General features: G+C 32.3%; 12 protein-coding genes and 3 non-coding genes across 15 annotated transcripts; 5 read left to right on the top strand and 10 right to left on the bottom strand.

Annotated features, from left to right (window-relative positions):
* Positions 1 to 268: 268 nt before the first annotated feature.
* On the top strand, positions 269 to 718 carry RCF3 (Rcf3p; the record flags this gene model as incomplete). The annotated part of the gene is made up of 2 exons (XM_003684977.1): positions 269 to 331; positions 416 to 718. The coding sequence occupies 2 exons, from the start codon at positions 269 to 271 to the stop codon at positions 716 to 718; spliced, it is 366 nt and encodes a 121-aa protein (XP_003685025.1).
* A 182-nt stretch (positions 719 to 900) lies between these two features.
* MTC4 (Mtc4p) lies at positions 901 to 2,781 on the bottom strand (the record flags this gene model as incomplete). Its single annotated transcript, XM_003684976.1, has 1 exon — positions 901 to 2,781. The coding sequence occupies one exon, from the start codon at positions 2,779 to 2,781 to the stop codon at positions 901 to 903; it is 1,881 nt and encodes a 626-aa protein (XP_003685024.1).
* Positions 2,782 to 3,298: 517 nt separating this feature from the next.
* On the top strand, positions 3,299 to 3,829 carry TRS20 (TRAPP subunit TRS20; the record flags this gene model as incomplete). The annotated part of the gene is made up of 1 exon (XM_003684975.1): positions 3,299 to 3,829. The coding sequence occupies one exon, from the start codon at positions 3,299 to 3,301 to the stop codon at positions 3,827 to 3,829; it is 531 nt and encodes a 176-aa protein (XP_003685023.1).
* A 409-nt stretch (positions 3,830 to 4,238) lies between these two features.
* Positions 4,239 to 4,700, bottom strand: DUT1 (bifunctional dITP/dUTP diphosphatase; the record flags this gene model as incomplete). The annotated part of the gene is made up of 1 exon (XM_003684974.1): positions 4,239 to 4,700. One exon carries the CDS (start codon positions 4,698 to 4,700, stop codon positions 4,239 to 4,241), a length of 462 nt encoding a protein of 153 aa, XP_003685022.1.
* Positions 4,701 to 6,192: 1,492 nt separating this feature from the next.
* Positions 6,193 to 6,263, top strand: TPHA0Ctrna2G. Its single transcript has one exon. It is a non-coding gene; the product is annotated as a tRNA-Gly (tRNA).
* A 1,221-nt stretch (positions 6,264 to 7,484) lies between these two features.
* On the top strand, positions 7,485 to 9,356 carry TPHA0C04370 (uncharacterized protein; the record flags this gene model as incomplete). Its single annotated transcript, XM_003684973.1, has 1 exon — positions 7,485 to 9,356. One exon carries the CDS (start codon positions 7,485 to 7,487, stop codon positions 9,354 to 9,356), a length of 1,872 nt encoding a protein of 623 aa, XP_003685021.1.
* A 372-nt stretch (positions 9,357 to 9,728) lies between these two features.
* On the bottom strand, positions 9,729 to 10,673 carry MRPS5 (mitochondrial 37S ribosomal protein uS5m; the record flags this gene model as incomplete). The annotated part of the gene is made up of 1 exon (XM_003684972.1): positions 9,729 to 10,673. The coding sequence occupies one exon, from the start codon at positions 10,671 to 10,673 to the stop codon at positions 9,729 to 9,731; it is 945 nt and encodes a 314-aa protein (XP_003685020.1).
* A 717-nt stretch (positions 10,674 to 11,390) lies between these two features.
* Positions 11,391 to 12,161, bottom strand: TPHA0C04350 (uncharacterized protein; the record flags this gene model as incomplete). Its single annotated transcript, XM_003684971.1, has 1 exon — positions 11,391 to 12,161. One exon carries the CDS (start codon positions 12,159 to 12,161, stop codon positions 11,391 to 11,393), a length of 771 nt encoding a protein of 256 aa, XP_003685019.1.
* Positions 12,162 to 17,676: 5,515 nt separating this feature from the next.
* On the bottom strand, positions 17,677 to 19,293 carry HEM14 (oxygen-dependent protoporphyrinogen oxidase; the record flags this gene model as incomplete). Its single annotated transcript, XM_003684970.1, has 1 exon — positions 17,677 to 19,293. The coding sequence occupies one exon, from the start codon at positions 19,291 to 19,293 to the stop codon at positions 17,677 to 17,679; it is 1,617 nt and encodes a 538-aa protein (XP_003685018.1).
* A 993-nt stretch (positions 19,294 to 20,286) lies between these two features.
* DOT5 (thioredoxin peroxidase DOT5) lies at positions 20,287 to 20,916 on the top strand (the record flags this gene model as incomplete). The annotated part of the gene is made up of 1 exon (XM_003684969.1): positions 20,287 to 20,916. One exon carries the CDS (start codon positions 20,287 to 20,289, stop codon positions 20,914 to 20,916), a length of 630 nt encoding a protein of 209 aa, XP_003685017.1.
* Positions 20,917 to 21,112: 196 nt separating this feature from the next.
* APM1 (Apm1p) lies at positions 21,113 to 22,477 on the bottom strand (the record flags this gene model as incomplete). Its single annotated transcript, XM_003684968.1, has 1 exon — positions 21,113 to 22,477. The coding sequence occupies one exon, from the start codon at positions 22,475 to 22,477 to the stop codon at positions 21,113 to 21,115; it is 1,365 nt and encodes a 454-aa protein (XP_003685016.1).
* Positions 22,478 to 23,099: 622 nt separating this feature from the next.
* On the bottom strand, positions 23,100 to 23,706 carry EST3 (telomerase subunit EST3; the record flags this gene model as incomplete). The annotated part of the gene is given in 2 exon segments (XM_003684967.1): positions 23,100 to 23,441; positions 23,443 to 23,706. Coding segments are annotated over 2 exon segments (606 nt in total).
* Positions 23,707 to 23,888: 182 nt separating this feature from the next.
* On the bottom strand, positions 23,889 to 23,960 carry TPHA0Ctrna1D. The gene has a single exon. It is a non-coding gene; the product is annotated as a tRNA-Asp (tRNA).
* A 19-nt stretch (positions 23,961 to 23,979) lies between these two features.
* On the bottom strand, positions 23,980 to 24,051 carry TPHA0Ctrna7R. The gene has a single exon. It is a non-coding gene; the product is annotated as a tRNA-Arg (tRNA).
* Positions 24,052 to 25,925: 1,874 nt separating this feature from the next.
* Positions 25,926 to 27,188, bottom strand: YLF2 (Ylf2p; the record flags this gene model as incomplete). The annotated part of the gene is made up of 1 exon (XM_003684966.1): positions 25,926 to 27,188. One exon carries the CDS (start codon positions 27,186 to 27,188, stop codon positions 25,926 to 25,928), a length of 1,263 nt encoding a protein of 420 aa, XP_003685014.1.
* Positions 27,189 to 27,214: the final 26 nt, after the last annotated feature.

The raw sequence follows: 27,214 nt of genomic DNA, 5'->3' as shown, positions 1-27,214 counted from the left end.
CTCTATAATATTTGCTCTTTAAATTTATAAAAAGCTCATCGAGCCCTTACGGCCTATTTGGAAAACTATATTACTGTGCTGTCTTCTATCGCATCAGTTCATAACTAAATTTAACTGTAACTATAAGTAACAAGTAAGATTTAAACATAAAGAAGTGTCGGTTGAATAGTCATTACTCCATTATAAGTAGGATAATCATTAGTCAGATCTAGTTTCAATTCTAATTCATATTATAATTTACAAAAGTACAAAAATTATAAGGCAAAAAATGGGTAACGAAGTTCAACCAGTTCACTATGATCCAAAGAATCTTAAAATACTGTCAAATGATGTATGTGATAATTTTTAATACTATCTATAAGATAGGTATATGTTGCGTTTCAAGTTACTAACCTTTAAAATTATTTCAAAATAGTTAGTTACACAAAGCCTTCTCGGTGCTGGAAAAGGTCTACTTATTGCTGGATCAACCGCTTTATTGTTAAATAGATTCTCACCTTTATTTAGAAATGCAAGGATACAGGTCAAGACTTTTTATTACGTGGCATGGATATCATATTCGTCGTATTTCCAAGCTGATTCTCATTTGTTGACTTTTCAGAGTAATGTATTTAAAGATGAAGTTAAAAGAAGACAAAAGGCTTTGGACGATGCTGCTGAAAAGGGAATATTCTTAGAAGAAAAAGATGTTATTCAGAGTACAATCATGAAGAAGTGAGAGGTTGTATGAGAGTATTTCATATCTTAAGACTTATAATTAATATGTAAATAAAATAACCAAACAAAAATAAATTATAAAATTCGATTAATATTCAATGATAATGCAATGTTACATATTCTCCATGTTTATATATATGCAAGCTCATCTGAAAAAAGCTTTTTTTTATCCACTTATCTAAATTACCACAATAACCATTTTATTACATTTAATAATAAAAAGAAAGCAAACCTGATATTTCTAAATATCATAACAATGAACCAGATGGACCATAAAAATAACACAATAAATAATTCTAGTAATTTGTATCCAATTTTTGAAAACTTTCTGGCTCTCAAATTTCTTAAACTGACATGTTTTTCAGCTGATTCTTGAAATAATTTTAATTTTAATGTTAGAGTTGTATTGACATCTGTCATTATTCTGTCTATGCTTGAAATAAGTGTCTCGACTCTTATGGAATAATCATTGATCCATTTTGAGTTCCAATCATTCCCTTCTTTCAAAACTTCGTCTAACTTTTTGTTATAGATATTCAATATATCATTAGCCATACCAATGGCATTTGAATCATCATCAACATTCAAGGTAGCGATACGCTTTTTTAATTGACAGCTCTTGAACTTTTTATGGGTTTGTATTCTATTTTGCATAATTCCAATTGTTGCTTTAATATAACGGATATCTTTTTGATATCTTTGCAATTGCATGTCAAGTATTAACTCTTTATGTGGATATGAATCTGAGACAGTCATATTAGTATTTTTAGGTATTTTAGATGAACGAGAACTAGACATGGGAACGTTTAAACTATTACTCTGACTGTTAACTGAGGATTTACTTAACGTTTCCTTCTCATTTTTATTTCTTATAGTTTTTATGGGTACGTTTTGTAAATTATTTGACCTCTGTTCAGGACTCGTATTGTTGCAATTAATTGAATTCTGTGTGCTTTGTGAACTTTCCAATACAGATTCATTCAAACTAATGTTACTTGAACCTTTTGTAAGGCGTTCTAAGATGATTTGCAGTAAGATTTTCCATAGATGCATTGTTTTTCTTTTAAATGTTGGTGACTTAGACCATTGTTTTGATTTCTCTATCATTTTTCCCAATTTTTTAACTCTTCCTCTTTCTGACTGTGTGGATTCCTCCTTTTGCTCATCTGAAAGGTCCGAAACTGAATCATGCATGTCAGGGCTCAGATTCGCATTTAAGTTATGCTGCAATTTGTCCCCATTAATATCTTCCTCGGTTGCTTTTGAAGAAGTACCATAAGAATCATGTGTTACTAATGATGGTTTTTTAAAAGACGCCGTGCTAATATGATTGTGACCAGAGTGGGTTCTAAAATGTTTGATATGTTTATATTTATGATTACTATTAGGAAGCTTCACCCATGGCTCGCCATCAGGGCCTATTAACTCGTTCCAATGCGCTGTTCTCCAACTTAAATCACTAGCTCGTTCACTAATATCTACATACCATGGAAACTTTCTATTTGGCTTAGATGAAAATTTTTTTATAGCAATAATAGGAGATCTAGAAACAAACATAACCCTAGGTGGTGATTCATCATATTTTTTCCTAATTTTTCTGTTCCTTATCAGTTGTAAAGGGTTATAGATACCTTCGATGTTTTCATGTTTGTGTCTTCCATCATTTCGAATGGTCATGTTTCTTTCTAAAATTGCATAAAAATAATCTAAATAACTTCTTACTCTTTCAGCGTTAGCTCTAGCTCCCTTCGAAATATATACAGTGTTACGTGCAGCTTCGTTCAGTATTTTATTTTTCTGAGAAGATATAATACCATTATTTAAGGCAATATCTTTTTTAAGAAGCTCTTTTTCTGATTTGATGTTATTATTATTGTCTACTGTGTTTATGTCATAGTTCAAGTCATCTTTCAAACCTTGTTTGTTATCTACTAAAATCTTAGTTAATAATTTTATACCTTCAATATTCACAGTACTTTTAGGACGATTACTTGATGCAAATGTTTCAGGTGTAGTCATCTTGTTGTAAATTGTAACTTCATCTTTTTGATTAGTAAATGACATTGCATCTATTATACCTCTCCCTATAAACCAAACTCTCTCTATCTTGAACTGTGCGTATCACTTAAAAGCAACTCAATTTTTTTTATCTATTTTTAATTTGCACAGAAGGTAATATTCAAAGAGTTGGACAATTAACTCTTTTAAAATCTAACTGATATGACAATCTTCATAGTCAACTTAATTGTCAGTTTTGCTCATTTAACTTATATTACATATCCTAATAATGACTTTAAATAAGTATTATATTAAAGAGTGTCTATGTATGTATTCAGCCTTTAATATTGATTTGAGGTCAAAATTGGAAAACTACAAGAATCGAAATTTGTTTTTGAAAACATACAAATAAAAAAAATAATAATCCATAAAGTAGGATATTGGGCATTCATTATTTATACTTGCTAAGAGCACATTAACATTGATAGAACTAGTATAGCTGCCTTACTTGTATTGTATTAAGCTTTGGTTAGATTAAAAGTTAACAAGAGCAATCCATTACTATTGTTCATTTATAAAGAAGATGTCCCAATATTTTGCTATTATAGGGAAGGACGATAATCCTGTGTATGAAGCAGAATTTTCCGGTAAATTAGGTCCACAAGGTCAAATACAAGGGTTTCCTCAGGATTTGAAGGAATTGAATCCATTTATATTACATGCATCATTAGATATAATAGAAGATTTACAATGGCAGCCGAATTTGTCATTACAAGGTGGAGCTGCCGGCTCCGGTGGATCTGGAGGATTTTTGAGGTCAAGAAATAATACAAATGCAAGCAATTGCTACCTTGGTAAAGTTGATCATTTTTATGGTATTATAATTACTGCATATTTGACTTACAGTGGCATGAAATTTGTGATGCTCCATGGGAATTCAGTATCGACAACTGTTCAAATAGATGATAATAACGTCAAGTCGTTTTACCAAGACGTTCATGAATTATATACAAAGACAATTTTAAATCCATTTTACAATGTTGGCGATCCTATTAGTAGTGCTTCCTTTGATTCTAGAGTACGAGCATTGGCTAGAAAATACTTAGGAAAATAATTGGATCAACGTGTAATATTCAATTGATCGTAAAAGCTATCTACACAGTAGAAGACATGCATATACCTATAACATACGAAATTATTAATATTCTCAGTATAATATAACGTATTTATAAAATTTATATATTAGACTTCAATATCAAATATACCGATTATATTAAGAACTATTTTAGATATTATTCCAAGTTCACTGATCAAAATGTTTATTTTATTTGTTACATGTAGTGAATAAATATATATTAGTATATAATGCATATCTTCTGATGTTTTGAGAAGAAAGGATGACGGCAGGTATTGTTTCTTAAATGAAGCATATTTTACAAATATGAAAATACTACATATAAATGGTTCCTGATTAGGTCATCACACTTCTGATTTATTTTTAATTACAAATTATTGTTGACTGTTTATTTACCAGTGGAACCAAAACCACCAGCACCTCTTTCGCTGTCTTCTAAAGATTCAACAACGACAATTTCTGCATCATCGACAATTTTTTCCAAAATCAATTGGGCTACACGATCACCTTTCTTAATTTCGAAATCTTTTTCAGAGTGATTGAATAAAACAACCTTAACCTCACCAGTATAGTCTCTGTCAACAACACCAGCTCCAGTCTGGATACCGTTTTTAACGGCTAAACCAGATCTTGGAGCAATTCTACCATATGTACCAACTGGGACGGTGAAAGAAATATCAGTGCCAACTAAACCTTGACCACGAGATGGAATAACGCATTGTTGAGAAGCATAAATATCGTAACCAGCAGCGGTGGAAGAACCTTTAGTTGGGACAGTGGCATCTGATGAACGCAATTGGATTTTTAGAGAATGGGACATTTTTTGTTGTTTAGTGTTTGGTTGGGTCATCGGATCGAAAGTTGAACGTATAGAAAGTTCAGATATGAAACTAAGTAAATATTTAACTGAACTTGGAAGTATATTGAACTTAAATGAGTAACTTTGGGTAAATATATTAGATATGTGTTAATATATATATATTTGCGAAATAACTAGAGATTATGATGAAATATCTAAAATTTACGCGTCAGAAAATAATGATTCGGTTTCGTGTCTCTTGGCTCATCTCAAAGTACAAACACCTAAATGCTGATGGAATAGTCAGTTCAACATGCGGTCATAACTCATAGCATAAAATCGATATCTCTATATTAATTTGTGATTGTTTCTTAATTGATGAAGGAACTCGGAATAAGCAGGAATTGGCCCTATGTATTCGAAAAGAAATACAGATGCATAACGGTTTCTATTTTGGGTACTAAGATACCAAATACATTGGGTTATGTTCATAGCAAGAGCGTCGTTGATTGAGAATCGTGAAGTTGCAATGGGATTTAGTTTTCACAGCAGTCCTACCAAGATTGCGATGTAAGACTCTTGTCAGAAACCCGGTACTAAAACCTTACACCAACACATGTATCATGTTGGTTAAATGTCTCTGGATAACAATGTGTTAGTAAATTTATTTTTCACTATATATGCATGTCTACGTATTATAGACTTGGTGGTAATATGTTACGGAATTAATGAAGACGATGGACTACTGTAAAGCAAGTATCGCTATCAATGATGCTAAATTAAGTGCTGAAAATCTCCATAATATATTTTCCACCTACTTTTTAATTTTTGACTGGCAATGCAAGAAAGAAACAAACCTAGTACTGCTTTTCATATATAATCAAAATCGAATTCTATTAGTCATGGTCTTACTAGAAAAGTTATAAAATGAGGAGTTCTATACTGGCTATAAACTAGGGTTGGTAGGCAAGTACTTGGAATGACTTATTATTAATCTCGAATTTTAATATATAAGTAACTTGTGTTCCGGGCTCTTCGTTATTCTGCCATGGTATTTCCAAGCTGTTAGAGTATTCATGGTCTTCCGACCGGAACCCATAACAATGAAGATATTCTTCTTAACATCACTGAAGAACTGTTGTAATATAAACTCAGCAAGAGTTAGATTACGATATAGCATTAGTAATATTTCCTGTTTAGGAAATATTGTCACCAACTGGAACAGCTGATGTCGCCACGAATGCAATGACAAGTTCAACGAGGCACATTGCAAATTGTAGCTAAACTAAAAGTATAAATAGGAGACCTATTTATACTTCTAGTATTTGGATGATCATGTAACTTATTATTAGATATTATGTAGAATATATAAAAAGAAGCAAGTTTCTGTTTTACGTTGAAAATAATAAGAAGATCCGATCCTGCGCTTCCTATCTGCCATAATATAATAGTCTGTCTTACATCTGTCTATCTATTATATTATAATCCTGTCATAACTCTGTCTATTGTAGTATCCGTATTACAATAAGAACGCATATCAATTGCGCAAGTGGTTTAGTGGTAAAATCCAACGTTGCCATCGTTGGGCCCCCGGTTCGATTCCGGGCTTGCGCATTTTATTTTTTATTTTTAGGTAGACCACTTCAAACGTCTGCATATTTCATAAAATGACACAAAATTTTACAGAAATGAGTTCTTTGGATAACTATTTCTACATAGCATCAAAAGCATCTGTTTTGCTCATAAGTAACTGACATTATGTTCTTATAAAGCAAAGTTTTTTTTATTTTTGGTTTTGCCATTACTGTGAAAGGACGTGATGTCAGTAATGAAATATATGTAATTCCAATAAAAAATATTATTCAGAACTATCGTTGTATAGTTAAATAGCCAAATTATATTTTAGTATACTCTTTGCTGTTGTGATATAATCAGTGTCTTTCAAATATTAGAACATCGTTTGCCAAGAAATATATTAGAAGAGCTAGCGTCTGGTAATGTTATATCACCTTTTCTAAATGTATTGCCATTTTTTATGCTGTTTCTCAATAAGAAAATAACTAAATATTAGCAAATGTCATTGCAAGGTAGTTATTAAGTATCTATGTAAATAAAAGAATATGTCATTATAGAATAGAAATGTACCTCAATATGTTACATTTTATTTCTTTGCTTCTATTTAAAATAAATCTAGAATCATTTGATAGTGATTGAAATATGTTTTTGAATACAAATAAAATTGGAATTTAATATTACATATGCAGCCATTGTATTATACATATCAACCATTTTTAATTACTTTGCTTTTATAGAAATGTTTTAAAATGATATTTGGTTAATCGAGTTTTATCCAAGATATATAAAGCACACTTGAAATGACTATAATGAATCATAACTTTGGAATGACTTCTTGTTTTGGAATTGGTTTATCTATGTCTATTCTTATCTATTTATTAAATTTGTTATATATTCATATAGCGTCAAAAATCAAATATATGCGTCGCTTTTGATTATAACAAATTATAAGAACATTTTACAAAAATATATTTACTGACGTTATAAATTTAACAAAGATAAAAACTTCTTTAATAATCATATTTTAATCAAATAATACAAACCTATAGTTTATTTTAGAATAGTAAAGTTTTGGAACTCCATAGGCTTTGATATTTCTAAAATCATCAATTTTTATATTATTACTTCATATTGCTAATAAAATAATATCAATTGCTAATCACTTTTGAATCAAATCGCAAAAAAATATTTAATAATAGAAAACCCTAAAAAAACGTTCTTTAAATATCACTAAAGATTATCAAGTATTTACTATTAACAATGACAAAATTGCCACAAGTCAAGCACCAGTTCCAAGTGCCTGTTCTCGAGTATCCCGTCAATAATAATCATATTACTGGGTTAAAAGATATAAAATTAGCATCACTACACTATGCTGCCTCTATTGCTTGTTCGGTTAATGCAAAATACGGCTTTGTCCCTCATGAAAGAGGAGAAATTCCAACCAAAGGTATGCTTAGAAACTTGACCAATTTTGCAATGTTAACTAATGTTGCTGCTTACTATGCTGCCAACGCTTATTTATTCATAGAGACTCTTCCATCAATAACTCCTGCCAACTCATCCTATCTTCAAAGAAATCAATTCTATGGATTATCCAAGTCAGAATTGGAGGAAGCTAAATCTATGACATATCAAGCAGTTTATCAACAAGGTATTGCCAACTTTGAAGCAAAAGCGTCAAAAACTGGTCAGAAGTTTAAAATTAAAAAATTGAGTCCAGAGGATCAATTAAAACTTAATTTTACAATGTACTTGGAACTTCTCAATGGTATTAAATATGGCTATATTCCACATTGTTATACTTTTGCCTACTGCGTTAATTCCTCTCAATTTCACTTCAATAGGGAATTTAAAACCTTAGTTGGAACTACAATTAATGATTACATTAAGAAATGCATTATTTACATTAAATCAGATGCTGAAGAAAATTTGAATTATTCGAGGATTATAAAAGTCATTAAGAAGAGGTATTCATTGCATGATGTTCAAAGTGTTTTATTTAGTGAAGAAGCACATTTAAATTTCGAAAATATGAAATCATATGTGTTTGCCCTAGGGTCCGAAACTTATCATATTATGAAACCATTCTTAGTTAACTCCAATCTGCACGATATAAAGATGAACCTCAGATATTCATTAATGAATAAATTAACTTATTTAAATGAAGGATTGACAAACGTACTAGAAAATTCAAGTTCGTCTACACTATCATCATCTACTTCAACTAATAATAGCAATGATAAGAATGATGAGCAAAGATTCAGAGCCACAGGAAATAGAGTCACAAAAAAAAGACGGAAAAATATGAATAATCATTTGAATGGAAGGGAGATAATATGTTGCCATTGCAACAACAAAATACTTTACTGTAATGATTTAAATACAGCAATAAAAATAGATCAGCAAATCTCGAGTAATGAGAATAACTTTATTAAGAACAATTATATCACAAATAATTTTATTAAAGATGACGAAAATGTAGATAATGGCATCAAAAAAAACCTAATTGAAAAGGAATATTTGGGAAACAATAATAATAATAATAATAATAATAACATTAAAGCTCATTGGAGAAAATCATTTATTAAAAAAATTAGTTCTTACAGACCACCAACCATGAACATTGAACAAAATGTAGAAATCAACAATAATCCATTCAATGAATATTTCGATTCGTCATTTTCATTCAATGGATATGATGAATTATTTGAAAATATGCCAATTGAACAGGAAAAGTTCAACTTTGAGAAGATACTAGAGAGTGTTGATTTTGATATATCTAATACAAAAAACATAATTGATTCCAGTAACATTTATTGTGCCTCTGGAGAAACTTCTATGGAAGAAACCCATGATTCGATTGGTATTATTAACACATTGACTGAAATAGAGGGTAGTTCAGAAGAAATTGAAAAATCAGTTAATAATAGTGAAGACAATAAAGAACTATATTTAATTACTCCAAGGACGATGAATTCAAATGAAAATTCAGATCGAGAGGTTTCACCCAAAGATAAATTTCAGGAGCAAAATCTAAAACCGATTAACACAGATGATAATCCAATAGAATTCAGTAATGATAATTTTATGGGATGGAATGTAAAATATTCAAATCTGGAAATCGAATAAAGTCTTTATCCAACTTACTTTTTTAAAAAAATATTTTATTTATTTTATATTTTTATTTGTAATTATAATATACATAAAAAAACTACAAAATAAAATGGAGAGCTATTATTGTAACTGAGTATGTGTGTTTTGATGTACAATGTTTCACATAAACGACCTCTTTCATACTTTTTCTTGGCTGAACTGTCAAATTTAATAGTAGAAAACAATATCGATATATTTAACTATTTACAAAACTCTATTTATTTTCTAGATTAACTTTTTTATAAACAAAACTTGGTATAGATCTCTCTTATTTTTTGACGAATTATGAATATATCTTCCTTGAAGCATCTTTATATCTTAGCTCATTTATTGAATATTGTATTATTTTTAACTTGAGTAATAAATACTTCTGACGTCAGCAATTTTTTTACCTCTACCTAATGCAATTTCATCCAGAGTCTTTTGCGAATTTAATAAGGCTTCTACTGTACCTTTGGCAACATTCATATCATTTCTCGATTTGTAAACTTTACCACTTAAATCCTTAATACCTGCACATTCACAAATTTCATATATTATATGATTAACTCTTAGACCAAAACCTGGTCTACCACTTCTTAAAAATAATTTAACACCATGATATCTATAATCGATGTCACCATAAATTGTTCGATTTTCATATCTTGGAATTTCTTTCAAATTACGGACACCATCCCAATGTGCCTTAAAGATAGCTTTCGACATAGTTTCTCTTGATTTACCTTCACCTAACCCAACCATACCATTACGATCACCTACAACCACCAATGCATAAAACGAGGCAATTTTACCTTTTGCAGTTTGATTAGAGACTCTCTTGGTAACTAAAGGTTTCATATCTAATTTTTTTGTAATATATTCAATATTTAAACCAGATTGCTTATGCAACCCTAAAGCAACATCCATAGTTTTTGAAGTTCTGCCGGATAATTTGGCAGAATCGGAGCCAGATGCTATATTCCTTGAGACACCAGGTGGTATTATGAGACCATCACCTGGCAATTGTTGATGAACTTTGTCCCATTCAAATGTATTGATTTCATTAACATCACTAACATGTGCGTGTGGTAAACCCGGTTTATAATCCCAATAACTGTCTATTTTACTAAAATCTTCCAAATATGGAGGATGAAATTTAACATTACTTGAGACTTTAAAATCTGGCTTCGTCGGAATAACACTTTGGGCTAACTTAATTGAATTCAATAATTCAGGTGAATAATATTTCTTCAGTATGGAATCACCATAGTGTTTCAAATTGCCCAGTGACGTCGAGAATTGTCTCTTAAACATTTTCGCCTGCAATTCGTCCTAATATAATATATCTTAACCTCTGCTCTGTTGCTGATCTGGTTAGCAAACTACTCTCTCAACATAAATTGAACTGAATATATAGTTGTATATACATACTCTTTAAATATACTATAATGAAATCTTGAATTGTCATTTTCCAGATTTGTTGGTTCTTCGCTTACGCAGGGCCGGAGATGTGTCATCTTGTACGGAAGACAAGAAGTTAACATATTTATATATGTACTCATAAGCTGCAATGCCACGAACTAATTGCAACGTAAGTAAATAGGCAAATGAAACTTAAATTAATGTAGATATTTTCTGACACTTAGGTCCAATTGGCATTCAGTTTAGTAAACTGCAAGCTTGATATATATATATATATATATACACATATTTTAAAATGGTTTTTGGAGGGAAGCCATAGTTGCCAAAAAAAGAACAAATACAATTGAGTTCGAAAAAAAATAATCAATATTTATTATTTATAAGAGCATCGTTTGAATACATCTCAGATGTGTTCAAATTAAAATAGTATAGATTTCTAAATATGAGGGGGAGATTCTACCGTTGTTTATTTGTAATCTCATGTTCACTGTCTCTGACAATGGCATATTGGACATTCGCCACTTTTAGCTCTCAAAGCGTATTCCAATTTTCTTGGGATATACTTATAGTTTGGATATTTAGTTTTATGCAATTCCTTTTCTTTCTTTGCTAGATCATGCCAATATTTTTTTCATCGGCTGACAACTCTCTCCAACGTTGACCTATTTCCTTTGAGACTTGGAAATTTGTCTTAAAAGAACCTTGTTCCAGCAGTTGTTCTTTATCCTTCCCGAAGAGCGAATGATGTAAATTTTGTCTGAATAAAATAAATGCATTTCTTGGTCTTGGTATTCTAGTTCCATTATCTGTGTGATGCTTGCAAGTGCATATTTTCTTTTTAGTTTTTGAGTGAATATTATTATTTGAAGTGCTGTTGGACTTTACTTTGAACGTGCTGAATTCCGAAGCTGGAGAAGGATAAGAAACTTCCTTTGGACTCATTGGGGCCTGAATGGATTTTGGTTGCTGCTGCACTTGAATGTGTGCTTGTGGAAGCTGTTGGTACAGTTGCATGTGTGAATGTTGGTTAATTATTTGATAATTTGAACTTAATAGCGGTATACTGTTTCTTCCCAGAAGGTTTGCGTTCAGGTCGTATTGTTTATCCATCGATGCAGTAGCGTTCATGTCTGTATTCGTATAGGCATTAAAGCTTGAGAAACTATTTTGTCTTGAATTTGGATGACTGACCGGAGTCATAGCGCCTGCATTAGTATAAGCGGGGGTATATTGAGGTTGTTGTTTCTGTTGCAACGGCAAGTTGTCTGGCAATGCCGATAGAATATTTCTAATCGATGGTAATCTGACGCCTTGTGTTACAGGAGCGGATCTAGTGTAACTAGTGTTTGCCATCATATACTGGTTAGGTGAGACAGGCATGATTGCAGTGATAGTTTATTGCGGATGACGGGTAGAAGAATGACGCCGAAACTAGTAAATATTGGTGTAGTTATATATTTAACAACGGTAGATATATAACAAATATACAGGGGGAAAACGATTTATTAATACATATGAAGATAAGTGACTGTGAAAAGACGAGATATAAATTTGATTATTTCTTCTCAGTTTATATACTTCATGGAATGTGGGAAAGAGATGAACGAAAAGGTTTGAAGTAAGCAATAAATATAAAGTTCAAACTGATATAGTCCTTAAAGGGAGATATAGATTTGAACGACAAGTGGGGGGACAAAACGAACTGATATTTTTTTTATCTGGTGAATATGAGGGTATAAGGTGAAGAAAGAAAAAACAAACAGGATTCAGATACCTGTCACTTCTGTAGCTTTGTTTCATGCAAGAACAACTTCAGAGAGTGAATATAGAAAGGAAAAAAAAGTTAAAATACAAACATGAGAGTATCAAAATTTACATCAGAAAGAAAAACTTTAAATTGCATTATAAACTACACCAAGTTCCGAAATAAATAAAGAAAAAAGGACATTCATTCAGTATTCATTCATTAATATGAGCTTAATCCGAACTGCCAATGTATACGTTATTTAAAGTATCTATACAGTTTTCCCTGGAACTAGGACAGCAGTAGTAGTAGTGGTGGTAGTGGCACATCTGGCATGTATATGTATGCATTTCTGTAATGAATCAGTTCAATGCAGCCAATTCGTTCATCTCAATTTTTAAATGGTCGGATTGCTTATTTAAAGGAAAGGAGAGCACGGGCTGAGAAACAGCCGTAGTGTTTACGAAAACATAAGAAAATAATAAAAATGTTTTTCATTAAATGTTAATTTAACAGTGTTACAAAGAAAACAGGCAAAGGAACGTCGATTTCATTGAGAGATCGGGGCAATTGCGGATAGAGATCGTAGCAGACTCTGCGGGCTTAGTTAGAGGGAGGGGGAGTGCATCCAGAAATCATTACATTCTAACTTTCTTTTTTCTTTTTTCTTTTTTCTTTTTGTGAACTGCATCATCTAATCTGATATGTTGCATGTGCCCTGTGTTAGTCACTGGCAGTGCGTCACGCCCAGAGTATTTGAGGACCATTGCGGCATGGAGACCACGGCGCACGGAGCACAAGATACGACGAGATAGCCAGCAAAAGTCTACGAAGATACGATCAGTCGGGCACACGACGGGACACACGCACGGGAAATAGCATGCGTTAGGCAATAAGATTTCGAATTTCGGTAGCGATAAACGCCACGCACGTCCGGGTTGTTTACTGGGATGTCAGGGTGTTATTGCGATTGTCCCTTCACGGAAATGAAATGGAAAGTGGAAAAAATCACAAAGCCGAGAAAATGGCATAAACCGCAGGAACGTCCGTACAAACAAAAGCAAAAAGACGAAAATAGGGAAAAACCGCCTAACAATAACCTCTGCACGATTCTATTGACTGTCTTGGTGGTGATTAAAGTTTAATGTAAATGCAAATGCAAAGTGTGCATACGCTTCTGTTGCTGGTGCATGTATTTTTCTGTTGTTTGCCTCCCCAATAGAATATCACCCATTTCGTGCATTGGGGCCCGACGAGTTGCAGAAATTTATGTCCGTTTCCTTTTTCGTAAAACCAAGCGTCATATCAATTGTTTCTGTGTCGATGCGACGGCGGCCATTATTTTTTACTCAAAACGAAGGGCCGAAACATAAATAAATGGGGGAAAAACAGAAAGTTTTATCATTTCTGTTTCTGTTTTTGACAGAATGCAACTGTTTTCACTTTCGGTTTCTTCTCGCTCGTCTTCTATCATACTGTCAATTTCCGTTTGGGAAACCTTGACCATTGCAAAGACAACCTCTGTGCGGTAGTGGACCGTTCTGAGATTACAAGAAACACAAAGTAATAAATAAATAATACACTGAACACCACGTCGATCCGGAAACATGCTAACTTTTAGGACAGTTGAACCGCTCCTTCCTGGCCTTACTAGCGCTACCGAAACCGAAGATGTTTATTTATTTACTTATTCCGATGGCTATTTTTTTTTCTTGAATGGGCGCGGTACGGCTCATACGTTTCGAAACGGTTCTTCTGCCAAATTGCTAAGCTGATCTAATGTAATCTTGATGGCAATCCCAACAGTAACATGGACTAAGGAAAAGACACGTACTGCTGCATTGCCTCATGCAGCTTTCCTCTTTTGATAGTGCCATCCTGCAAAGAACAATTGCTTGTGAATTGACAATGAGTTGTTCGTCTGGCTCATGTGCTGCGGTAAGGTTGTTTCTGTGTGTCTGTTCGGATGCAATCTTAAAATACAAAAATGTTTATCAAATAAACATTACATCACAATTATCATCGTTGCACTCTCTCAGTTGTGTTCGGAAAGGCAACGTTCAGACCCTCTGGAAGACAACTCAAACCACTCATCCATCTTCTTTTTTCATGAAAACATGTATATGATTCGCTGTCGTATTTTGTTTCCCAAAAGACTAAAAAAGTTGGGACAGTATGGCAACCAATACTCGCTCCATGTGCGGAGAGTCGCACACAAACACACACCGAGATCTACAGTGTCGCCTTCGAAAAGAAAGATACACCCTGAGTAGTTTTGTTTTCCAATTTCATCGTGCTCTTGAAGATGGGTATTTGATGACGCGAATATATTGCCACATGCCCAGCATTACAGTCTTTAGTCAGTGATTGGTTGTTTTCCCACTTCATCTTGTCTTCAAGAACTATATAATAATATCAGTAAATACTGCTAAACACTGGGCTCCAGTGGAATAGACTACGCAATGCATGTGCATGTTTATTTGTTCGCTCCGGGTTAACAGCGGCAGCTTATAGAATCTGTATGTGTGAATTCCTCATCGATATGCTGCGCAGACCTTAGATCTGTTCATGTTGGTTCAAATCTTCTCTATTCTTTTTCTTGCCAGGTCCGATTAGATCAGATAGTTCGGAGAATCTACCCCTTCAAAACTTCATCCAAAATTGGTGAAAAGACACCAACAATACCAAACACAATCTCTGAATTGAGCAGTTTGTCATATGCAGCTTTTTGCTTTCCACCTTTGGTAAGTGGTATTGGCAAGACTACCGACTTCTGAATAAACCATTAAAATTTCAACAACTCCAAAACATACATAATGGGTCTTCTTTGCCTGTTTGACTTTTAGCAGGGTCCACCGATTGCTCGATATTCGTTGTACTTTCAGTTGCTCCTTTCGATACATGGAGTATAAAACATGGGAATCTAAAGTAGTACCCACAGAAAGGATATATGCTTGATTATTGTGGGCAAATCTTTTGACTTGGATCTTTCAACAACCGCCGCAATAGGTACCCCTAAACTAGAATAATTATAGAAGGCATTTGATTCCTTTTCTGTATTTTCATTTAAAATCACTAGTATGTAAAGTAGTGTTGTACTAAAACGTTCTTCTCTTAAGCTCGCAAAGTAAACATGTTGTACTTGATCATCTGCTGCAATAAGAACTGCTTCTGTGCACCTTCGGTTAACGTAAAGTTTGAGGACAAGTTTAGCTCTCATCTTAATTCTGCAATCTCAGCTATGCTTGGGTCAAATGTATCTCTCTTTTATGCTGATTTGGACCAGTTACCACAGTTTTATTTGACGTAAAATATTCTTCCAATACACCAGGTGAAAGTACCTAGTCTTCGTAATATACCGTCATGTCATCATAATAAGATCCTGTATAAGCCTCACAATAACCAACAAAGTTATCATAGTCATCTAAAATAGACTTGATGATGTCGTTATAGGTAGTACAGTTGTTGAGAATGAATCTGCTCGGGTCTTCGTACGCACAATGTGCACTTAAATTATCCGGCTAACTATTAGTAGAGGATGCACAATTATAATATCGACATAAGCATCGTCTCCGTATTCACTCCTCAATCTTAGTTGTCATCATCATTGACATCTGTGCCATCTGAATAGTAATTATACGCCCAAAGAGCAGAGCCACCTGAACTTATACCTTTATATGTTTGGTTAACTTCACTAATAGTATTGTCTGTCATCCAAGCAACCCATTCAGTGTCATCATTATACCTCATTACGTTACACGTTGATGCACTGTCATAGCTAATGGTACCATCTAAAGCTTCAATTTCAGATATAGACAAAGCTCCTGCAGTTTCAGTACTATCTCCTAGTGTTGCCTGACTATCGGGATCTAGGAATAAACAACCATAGTCCACTAAACCACCTAATAGTCGGTACTATGAATACCTGACTTAACGATCCGTTTAATTGAGTCTACTGTTCAGCTTTAATAATTTAGCCATTGAATCCAGCGTTTTGAATCGAAGCATCTACCCACATGTAACCCAAGCATTAGACCTAGTGACCTTCAAACTCTGTGAGTTCCTTTTTCAATTCGTCACAATGAAAAGGGTTTCTAGCCCTTCAAAATTTCGATGAACCAAACTCTATCAAAATATTGGCTATCAGAAGACAGTTCAGCAAAACTGCCTGCTCTCCACATTCCACCCTCCCAATTTTTGATGACCGCAAGTTCTCCAACAGGACATATGTACAGTCCGTTCATTCTCACCATCTCAACACAGGTCTGCTTCTTGGGGACATCAGGGGAGCAGAAGCACCTGGCACAGTGCTCTGCAAGCAACGGGTCCTTCAAGTAGTTGGTCATGATGAAACGGGTAGAGATGGCACTGAGTGTCTCAACGGGTACGCAAAATACAAGCTGAACCGCACGCCTCTTGCAATGTAATACGTAAGGATGTTCTTTGAAGATAGACTCCAGGCCGTATCGTTTCTCGTCTATCTCTCTTCTTTTACTTCATCATACGGATTCCAATTGTCCCAATCATACTTGCACATAAACGTATCTGGGTCGCAGAACTTCATAAAGTTGTCGAAGTCAAAGTTGTACGCAGCGTAGCATGCGTTATAGTACTTCTATATACCAATAAAAAGACCCACTAAAAGAATAACAATAGGACTTTATGGTTGCTTGCCAAGGGTATCTTGAGAAGACATTAGAATTCCAGAAGTATATCCCTTTATATCACCGATTATTCGAAATCTGGAGAAATGTGACACTTCTAAACATTATCTCAGGTTGTAATACAACAAATTATAAAATATGGTATATTATGATTTCCAAGAACTGCTTTATCGTATGGATCTATGAATTGTCACCTTCATTTTATAGGTTGTATGGTTTTTCTATCATAAAAGTAAGATTGTATTTTTTAATGTTTTGTTTTTGTATATTTTATTTAAGATATTACAACTAAATGGTATTCTCAAGTAAGTGCATGTAAACAACACATAAAATAAATAAATTAATAGATGGGATTTAAATTCTCTTGTCCTAGTTACAATTTTCATACACTTCATTTCATGCACTTGCTATATAACTTGCTATGAACAAATTAAATTAATAAATAATTAAATAAATCTATGGCCTGTTGTAAACTATTTTTTTACATTTATTTACCACTCAACTTAATAGCATTATCTAGACTGTCAACAACGACATCTGGAACGCCTGGTCCCCTTGAGAATCCCATACCACCCAATGAGACCTTATTGTTATAAGTATCACTTATTAACTTCTCAAAATCATTGGCCCATTCCATGTACCCAACAAAATACTGAGGAATACCATTTTTAGCAACTGTGAATTCAAAATGACCATTATCCAAATCTTGTTTATCAATTCCTAAATGTTTACTCAAACAATCTTTAGCATTTGAAATCCAATATTGACTATCATTGATTTGAGTTTCGGTATAATTTTTTTTCTCTAAATAATGTCCTCCCATCATCAATGTCAATTTTGTATATTCATTTGGAACAATGTTTTTGCCTTTTTCTAACGATTGAAAGTTTTTTTCAATAACTGAATCAAAAATAACACCTAATAAACTATTTTTGTTCTCATTAGCTTGTGGAACTAAATAACCGAAACTATGATATCTTGATTTTATGACATCCTTATTTGGTAAGTAATAATTCACTAATAATGTTGTAACAGAATTGTAATTTCTCAATTTTTCTTCAATTTCTTTTGATCCTTTGAAAAAGCTTTTCAATTTCATTGGATTACTAGTGACTCTAACATGATCAAATTCCATAGGTTTATTTTTTTCGTCATCAAAATTCAAAATCACTTTATCCTTTGAATCCTCTATATTATCAACACGAGCTTCACGAATAATCTTAACGTTCGGTAAACATTTATTAACCAAATAATTAGAAATCATGTTCGGAAAGCTTTGCAAACCACCAGTTATTCCTAACATTGGAAACTTTTCTAATTGTTTATTTAATTTAAAAATCTCACTATTTTTGTTATTAAAATGTTGATCATATCTAGTCAATTCAGTTTGTTCTTGCACAGCATTTGAGCTGGAATCACTTGAAAACAATGATTTAATAATTGATCCATACGTTCTTTCTAACATTGAACAATGCTGGATTTGTTTTTTTAATGACATTCTATTTAAGTCGTCTGCATAAATACCATGATAAATTGCACTCATCAAATTATTACTCACTGAATTAGATTTACCAAATCGTCTGTTTAGAAAACTAGAAACAGTCTCATCATCATTCTTTGATAATATTTTTTTGCTTCTAAATGGTTCCCCAATAATACTGGTGAAGATATTTTTACCTAATGAATTAAAGAATAATAAATTAATACTATCGAAACTTAAAATTTTATTTGGAACTTTAACTAAGTTGTTATTAACGTCTAATAAAAATTTCTTGTTGGCATCTGATAGAGGTGAGATAGTTTGTACTTTTTCAAATTGTTCTAATTTTTTAATAATATCAATTATAATAGCAGTACCAAGAGATTTACCTCTTAATGTTCTTGGTCCTTTCTCCAACATGACATCTTTATTATTATCATTCGAATCTTGAAATTTGTAAGAGTATAACCAACCACCATTTTTCTTTTGCTCATCAAGAATGGTAATTTTCAAATCTGGTCTCAATTTGTTCAAAAAATAAGTAAATGTCAAACCTGAAACACCACTTCCAACGACAGCTATGGAGCTGTTAGATTTCAATTTAGTAAAATTAGCTAATGCCATTTTTTATATTAATGACAAATAATTCTTTTCCTTTAACTTCAACTTAATACTATATAATCAATATCTTTTTAAATGATAAAACAATTGGCATAGATCACCTTTTTTGTGTGTATAAGATCTCCAGTAATACAAGTAACTACTCTACTCACTAGAATATCCGTTTAATCATTATTATAAAGAGTTTCATTAATTGAACTTCTAACATTATATATTAAATTCATCTCAAAATTGATATCGTTTAGGCTCACATTTTCGAAAGCATTGTCATTTTTCACTTTCGAACATAATACGATCCTACAGCTTAATCTGAGTTAAAAAAATTAAGTATTCAAATAACGTACTCGTTTATAGTACAATCACCTTCAAACTTTGAACTAGTCAACGTTTTCTCTTTTTATTCCCACAAGCTCTAGCATTGAATAAGCTCTCACAATTCCCTTTAATCTCAAGATCAGTGAAAAGTTTCACTAACAAGCAATTTATTCTCGAGCTGAATTTTCAAGTTGAATCTTTAAGTCGTTGGAGTTGTTTGATATAATATTTATGTACTATTTAAAACAATATTGTATGGTGTTAAGTACCTCACAACATTTCTCCATTTTGCAACCTTTTTTTTACAAGGAGTATTGTTCAAGTTCAGTTCTTTGGTTAGATCCCAAAACTTGTTGATTTATAAGCAGGTCAATTGCCAACGATTGAGTACTTACTTTTTATCAATCGAGCCATTAATTGCGATAGAGTTGAACTGAATATGGATCAGACACTATGAATCAATATCTTCTGGTGTTTCTTGTTTTTTCTTGTGTTTCCTGTGTTTTTTTTGAATTTCTTAAATGGGAAGCTTTTATTAACTTTTAAAAGTTTCAGATAAAGGAATATATGAAGATGCAACTAAATGTTTCAATTATTATTTACTTTTACATATATATTTGAAATATATTTTAGAAAGGGGTCAGATTATTGTAATTATCAGTAGCAGACTAACAAGACGAGATGACTGAAGTGAGAAGATCAAGCAGAATTGCCAACAAGAAAATTATCCATCAAGCTGATGTGAAGGCTGAACACAGCTCAAAAGTGAGCAAGAAAGCCAAAACGACAGTGAAGAAAACGTTATCGGTTTCAAAGATCGAGACTGATTTAAAGGAAACCCAAAAGGATGACTATGAGGAGATTCAAGTTGGAGATGAAATCCCTGATTTAACATTAGAGAATCAAGAAGGTGAAGAGTTGTCCTTGAGAGATTTAGCCCAGAAAAACAAAATAATTACTATATTTGTTTATCCAAGAGCTAGTACTCCAGGTTGTACTAGACAAGCTTGTGGCTTTAGAGATAATTTCGATGATTTGAAGAAATATTCTTTAATATTGGGTTTGAGTGGTGATTCCATTACTGCACAAAAACATTTTAAAACTAAACAAAATTTACCATACGATTTGTTATGTGATACAGAAAAAAAATTGATAACTATCCTAGGGTGCAAAAAGAAGCCAAGTGGTATTATTAGATCTTATTTCATTTTTGTTGATGGTAAATTAAAATTGAAAAGGGTTAAAGTTTCCCCTGAAGTAAGTATTACTGAGAGCAAGAAAGAAATTTTAGATCTAGTTAAGGAGTTATGAATAGAAGAGCGGTTCCAAAATCCTCATAAACTAACGTATCGCATATCCTAACAATTAATTTTATACTATCGAAAACAAACAATATTAAAAAGTACAGACATCTATCTATCTATTTTTATATATTCTGATTTCATTCTATTTTATTCTAATCTCCTTATTCTTCAAAATATAAGTAAGGCGCAGATATATATATCTACTATTTATTCAGCCTTATAGTATAATCTTCTCCACTTTGTGTAATGTATCTAACCCAAGGATAACTCTTATATTGTAGCTTTGGTTCGTTTACTTTCAAATAACGTACTTGAATTCCAGAAGTAGTAAAGTATGGAATTTGAAATTTAACTTGAACGGGCCTTCTAACCTTTGGTGGTTCTACACCATCAACTGAAGGTAAATGCAATTGAGCAGACATAGAATATTCTTTGCCACCTGCGAAACTTCTTAGTTTCCATAAAATAGCATTTTTTTCAGGTAACCATTTAATTGAACCATGTGAATATCTAAATTGTGGCGTATCAGCATCATCTGGTACTGGTATTAATATTTCGACGTTATTTGCAATAGACTTTTTCTTAATTTGAGCTTTTGCTCTACAATGGATTTCTATTCTTGATTTTGAATGCACTTGAATATTTACATCACACCATATCAGCGGCTTTATAGGAGTAGTCAATCTATAATTCATCAAATCAAATTCTCCGTCAGGTGGAATAAATGTAATTATTTTTTCATTTTCAAATTTACTTAGTCTGACACATTGATGGAACTTCAAATCTTCAAGTTCAATTTGTGGCTTTTTATCTTCGACACCTTCTGGGATAGGAGTTGATGAACTACTTCCATCAACGTTATTTTCTTCCAAATAATTAGAAAATATACCTCTGTCATTAATCCCTAGTTTCAAATCAGGCATACCTGATAAACGTGATCTTACTCTTACTGCACCCACAATTTCCGATCTCAATACTTGGCCCTGTTGTGTTACTAACATATTAATAGACTCAATAATGTCTAAAAATGCTTCATTCTTCTTATAAGTGATACCTTCTGGTCTCCAACTAACTGAATTTGTTAATTCAGCAGGTGGCCTTGCTGCGTTCTTCTTCTTCTTCGAAGTTGAAGTTTTTATTAATTTAAATGATTTTTGCGTAATATATTTTTTCAGCATTTTAGTCTCAGTAATTTGTGGAATACCAAAATCCATCATTTCATCTAATAGTTCATAAATAATAACAAAGTTATCTCTAACTGATTCTTCCACTACTATTTTAACATATTCTTCTAATACTTCCACTAACTGATGTAAAAACATAAAAATCTGGGCAACATTTGTTTGATATGAGGTAGTTAATGCAACAACATATATATCAGAATGCTTGATAAAAAGATAATGAATACCTTTATGCATAATGCATGGCGGGATGACACCTGTTTCTTCTTCCAATTGCAACAACAACTGTGAAAAATTATCAATAGCATTTATTGAAATATCATCTCTGTATCTTCTTGCTAGAATTGGTTTACCAGCATTATCACAAAAATAAATTCCTGAAACCATCTTCAAATTCTCAAGACTCTATAGTTATGTAACGTGATCAAACTTTATATTCACTAAATTGATTTTATTTCGAGGGTTTAACCAAAACGATTTCAAACAATTATCTAAGTTGATTTAATTTAGAGATCTGATTTTCAATTTTAATGAGTTATAAATTTCCAAAGAACGGAACGAGCGTGAGAAATAGAGTTCACTAGGCTATCCATTACTTTGTAAGCTTATAATTACTTACCATTTATCGATTGTTTTATAGAATTTCAATATTCTTTTTACTATACCAATTTTTGAAACTTAACGAATTTTAAAGAACTTGAAATTAATTGATTATCGGTCACATGATACGTGGTAAAGTATAAGAAGGTCGATGGGTAATGATCAGAAGGCCAATATATTAAAATAAATACAGTACTATACGCATACATACGTACATATATATAGCACTAGAGTTTTAAGTATTGTCTTGCACTATTAAATGTTTTGACGTTGCGGTACAAGCTTTTGTTGCTACTATGTTCTGAATAAAAAAAATAAATATTATGCAAAATGCCAATTGGCTATGTTTAATATTGGTGAATATTCTGGATAACAATATTACATATTATACATATTATGTAATACATACTTAATATGGTATCTGCGAATAAACAAAAGGATAGTTTTCAAATGTCACGACTTGATCCCAATCAAATATCATCACTTGATTGACTTGTAAAATCGGGTACAGTCGATTAAATCTTCTTTCTGACAATATATAACCATACTTCTTAAAATCAAAATATTCAGTAATACCAATGTGATTATCAAATTGTAATGGATCGATCTTAAAATTTTTCAATAATTCATCATGGGTGACATATTTAATGATGCAATCTCCTATTAGAAACAAACAATTCTTTGTTTGATCAGTAATTCTAATCTTATAATTTCTTTCAAAGTTGGATACACAATTGCTTGTAAACTCAACTAAGCAATTGATGTTTGTTATCTCTTATAGAGCCAAATACGCAATAATTTAAAATATTATAGATATTCGTTAATTTAACCAATTGATTAGGATACTTCAATATCAATTGGAGTTTAACATTGGTGTTATTCAAAAGTTCATCCAAGTTACCAATTTTACCAATTGAGTTTTTTTTTCCATCTTCAATAAACTCTTTAATCCAAGGTTTCAAAAAAATCGAATCAGGAGATAAATTTACCTTAGAAGGCAAAATTATCTTTGGCATTGGATTACGATATACTGGCACTTCCTGTCTGATAGCTGCTGTTAAAAAATGTTGCACTAAGGACCAATAACTATGAACAACTGCTCTCTAAGCATATTCTCTAATTGCTTTAAGTAGTGAAACTAATAATTCTTTTCAATGAATATATATATATCTTCTTATAGACAGAAGATTAAAAAAATCTCCGGAACGGGGAATTGAACCCCGATCCCGCACGCGACAAGCGCGGATTCTAACCATTAAACTATCCCGGATTGCATGAAAGAAAGCAAGCACTCACGGAGGGGGTCGAACCCTCAATCTTCTGATTAGAAGTCAGACGCGTTGCCATTACGCCACGCGAGCTCAATTTCTTATGATTCATTGTTCAACACTAACACAATAATGCACCGATAGAATATAAATAATGGGATTCTTTGATTAATAATCTATACGTCGGCATTTTGTGGAGAAACAAGCTTATATTGGCTAGTGCCAACTTCTGAGGTAGTGCCATTAGTCGCTTTAGTTGCTTTCGAGTAGTCCATCTTCGTAATAGTTCAATAATGGATTGGTCCTTTTATTGATATATTTAATACAATTCTATGTAGAATTTTGATGACCAAATTCTATGTGAGTTTATCTCGTACTTGAGTGAACACATTACGTTTTCAGTCATTCTCCTAAGATAATTAGTACTGTATTGTAGATCTGTGTTTATCACTTAGCAATATATATTGTAGTGTAAAGTTTTCATCTATCATCTGGAAGATTGTTCTCTGAACCTTCTTTCCAATCAGTAAGTGATCAATCGGTGAACCAAACTATTGAGCACTTAGTTCTGTCACATATACTACATTAATTCGGACAGATTTATGGACTGAATTTAATCACTACACTTGGGATTAATAATAGCTATTCATTCGTTCTTATATTATTTGGATCTCCGTTGGACACGCTGTTACATTATAGATGCTGAGAAATGTGACGTTGGTTATTTATCTATGAAGATTTGACTTTATCAATCAACAACCACCAGAAAATACGTTGCAACGAAAAATGTGTCAGCTTACGATGAATTGGATCCCGACATAAAACAATATGTATAAATAAATGAGTTATTTATGTACTCTTGAAATGAAGAAGAGGAAAGGACGAAAACTCAGAAATATAATGATTTACATTGCAACGAGAACTCAATATTGTAATGACATATTGAGCAAGGGAATAGAATTTTGGATTATCATCTCGGAATTCAGCTTGTTAACGAATAAGAAAATGTTACAAGAGGTATCTAAAATTAGCTTTGGCACACAGACATACACCTCTTATATACACACCTATATGTTGTGTGATATGTGAGTTGAAGTTACCATTGCTGTCATTTTCTAAAAATGCCTAAATAATCCATATCCTATAATTGTATTTCTTTGCCAGTATTACTCAAGTCTATCAGCAAATAGACTATAACAGAAATTATTCAAATTATATCAGTATATCCGAAACATGTGTGATTTTAAACTCTCTTGTTTTACCTGATACATCTAATCTATTGAAATATCGGTTTATACTAGTCTTCCATATACCAACCGAAAAGTAACATCCAGGCTTAGTATCTTCACTGTGGCACTTAATATTTTTATATATATTTGAAAGTTATCATATTCAAGTAACCACATTCAATTAATAGTAAACACTGTAAGTATTTGATGGAAACCCTTGATCATATATAATTTTTCTTCGTGAATATATAATTTTTCAATTTTTCATCATCGGAGTCGTTTTGAAAAAATTTTTATATAAAAGCCATCAATTTTCAAGATTTAAACATAAAGATAATTTACTCTTTTATGTGAAAACAAGTTCTTCAATGGCAATTAGTAATAGTGCTATTTAAAAATATAACAACAAAACGTGGAGACAACAATAACTTCCAATCAGCTTCTTTCTTTCATTCAGTTGAATAGTAGAAAGCAACGGATTGAAAGTTCTTGAAATTGTATACTTTAATCTATGTTTATGATGAGAAAATGTCCTTGTGACAATGCTATAAACCCAGCTCTTCGATCTTAAGTAAAATTTTTTATTTTTGAAAGGAGAAGAGATTTTATCTCTGATACATATAATTGAAAGTATTTCTAATATAATTCAATATCCTACATATAATCTCTTATTTACAATGAGGCTACATTCCTATTAACATAACTTTGATTTTGCTCAAAAATTCTAATTTACATGGCTTACTTTTTAGAAGCGGTAGCTCTGAAAAGTGCAATATCATCGTTTTGTATTATATAATTTTTTCCTACTCTCTTTATTAAACCTTTTGTTTTTAAATACGGTTCATTAATTAATTCATGAGGTGCTTGTTCTAGATCTCGCAATGCGATAATTTCAGCATTTTGGAAAGTATCACACAGATCTGAATGGATAGCGCCAGCAGCTTCGTTTGCCGGGGTACCTTCTCTTATTAGCCATTCCCTAATTTCTTTTGGTCCACAGGTATAATAACTTATCAATCGTAAGATATTTTTTGTCTTTTTAATCATGGTTGGGATAGCATGATTTATTTTGTCAACCTCAATCTTAGTTCCAGATACTTTTTCCAAATCGTATTCTTTTATTAAATCCGATATGTACTTCCTAAATCCATTTGAATCATTGTTATTTTTGAATATATTGTATTGAGATTCGAAATGTCCACTAAAGGGCAAAACTATATCCTTTGGAGAATTTTCATTGAGCCAATTTTGAACAAGCTGTAAATTCTTTATCTTTGTTGGGTCTAGTTGCGATAAAATATATTCATGTGGGTTCACATTTAGTAAAATGATACTTGGCTTTGCAGTTAAAAAATTATACCTATTTAATATTGAATTTTCTCCCGAGGTCCAATCTTTCTGTATTTGTGTGATTTTTTTACCCTCGTACAGATTCTCTTGTAAAAGTTCTAGCAATTCTTTTTCCATCTCAATCAGTTGCCAATTCTCTTTACTATTCGAATGCTTTCCTGATTTATTTTTCAATTTCTTAGAGAGTCTCTCTATGCCATTTTCCAAAAACTCCAAATCTTTCAAGATTAATTCATCATTAACCAGCACGAGATCGCGCACGGAGTTAACTGACTCTTCCAAATGTATGATTTCCTCATCTTCAAATCCCCTGACGACATGCAAGATCGCATCCACATTTCTAATATCGTTAAGAAACTTATTTCCGAGTCCCTGACCATCGGATGCACCTCTTGTCAAACCTGCAATATCGAATAGAGTCAGCGTTGAATTGATGATTTTTTCCGAGCTGTATTTCTTTTGAAGATACTCTAGTTTCGAATTTGGTAGTATAATCCTATAGTCCAATGGGTTGATTGTTGCGAAAGGGTAGTTTGCAGGATTGCCTAAATGTGAATTTGTAATTGCCTGGAAAAGCGTGGACTTCCCGACATTAGCCAGACCTACAATACCACACCTCAGATTCGACGTCTGTCTTCCAAGTAGAGACATGATTGACTTCGTTGCATGGTTGTACC

The sequence above is a fragment of the Tetrapisispora phaffii genome, chromosome 3 (assembly GCF_000236905.1).
Source record: "Tetrapisispora phaffii CBS 4417 chromosome 3, complete genome".
In the NCBI taxonomy this organism is placed as follows: Eukaryota; Fungi; Ascomycota; class Saccharomycetes; order Saccharomycetales; family Saccharomycetaceae; genus Tetrapisispora; species Tetrapisispora phaffii.
Note: the sequence above shows the minus strand (reverse complement) of the source record. Positions and strands in the feature narration are given on the sequence as shown.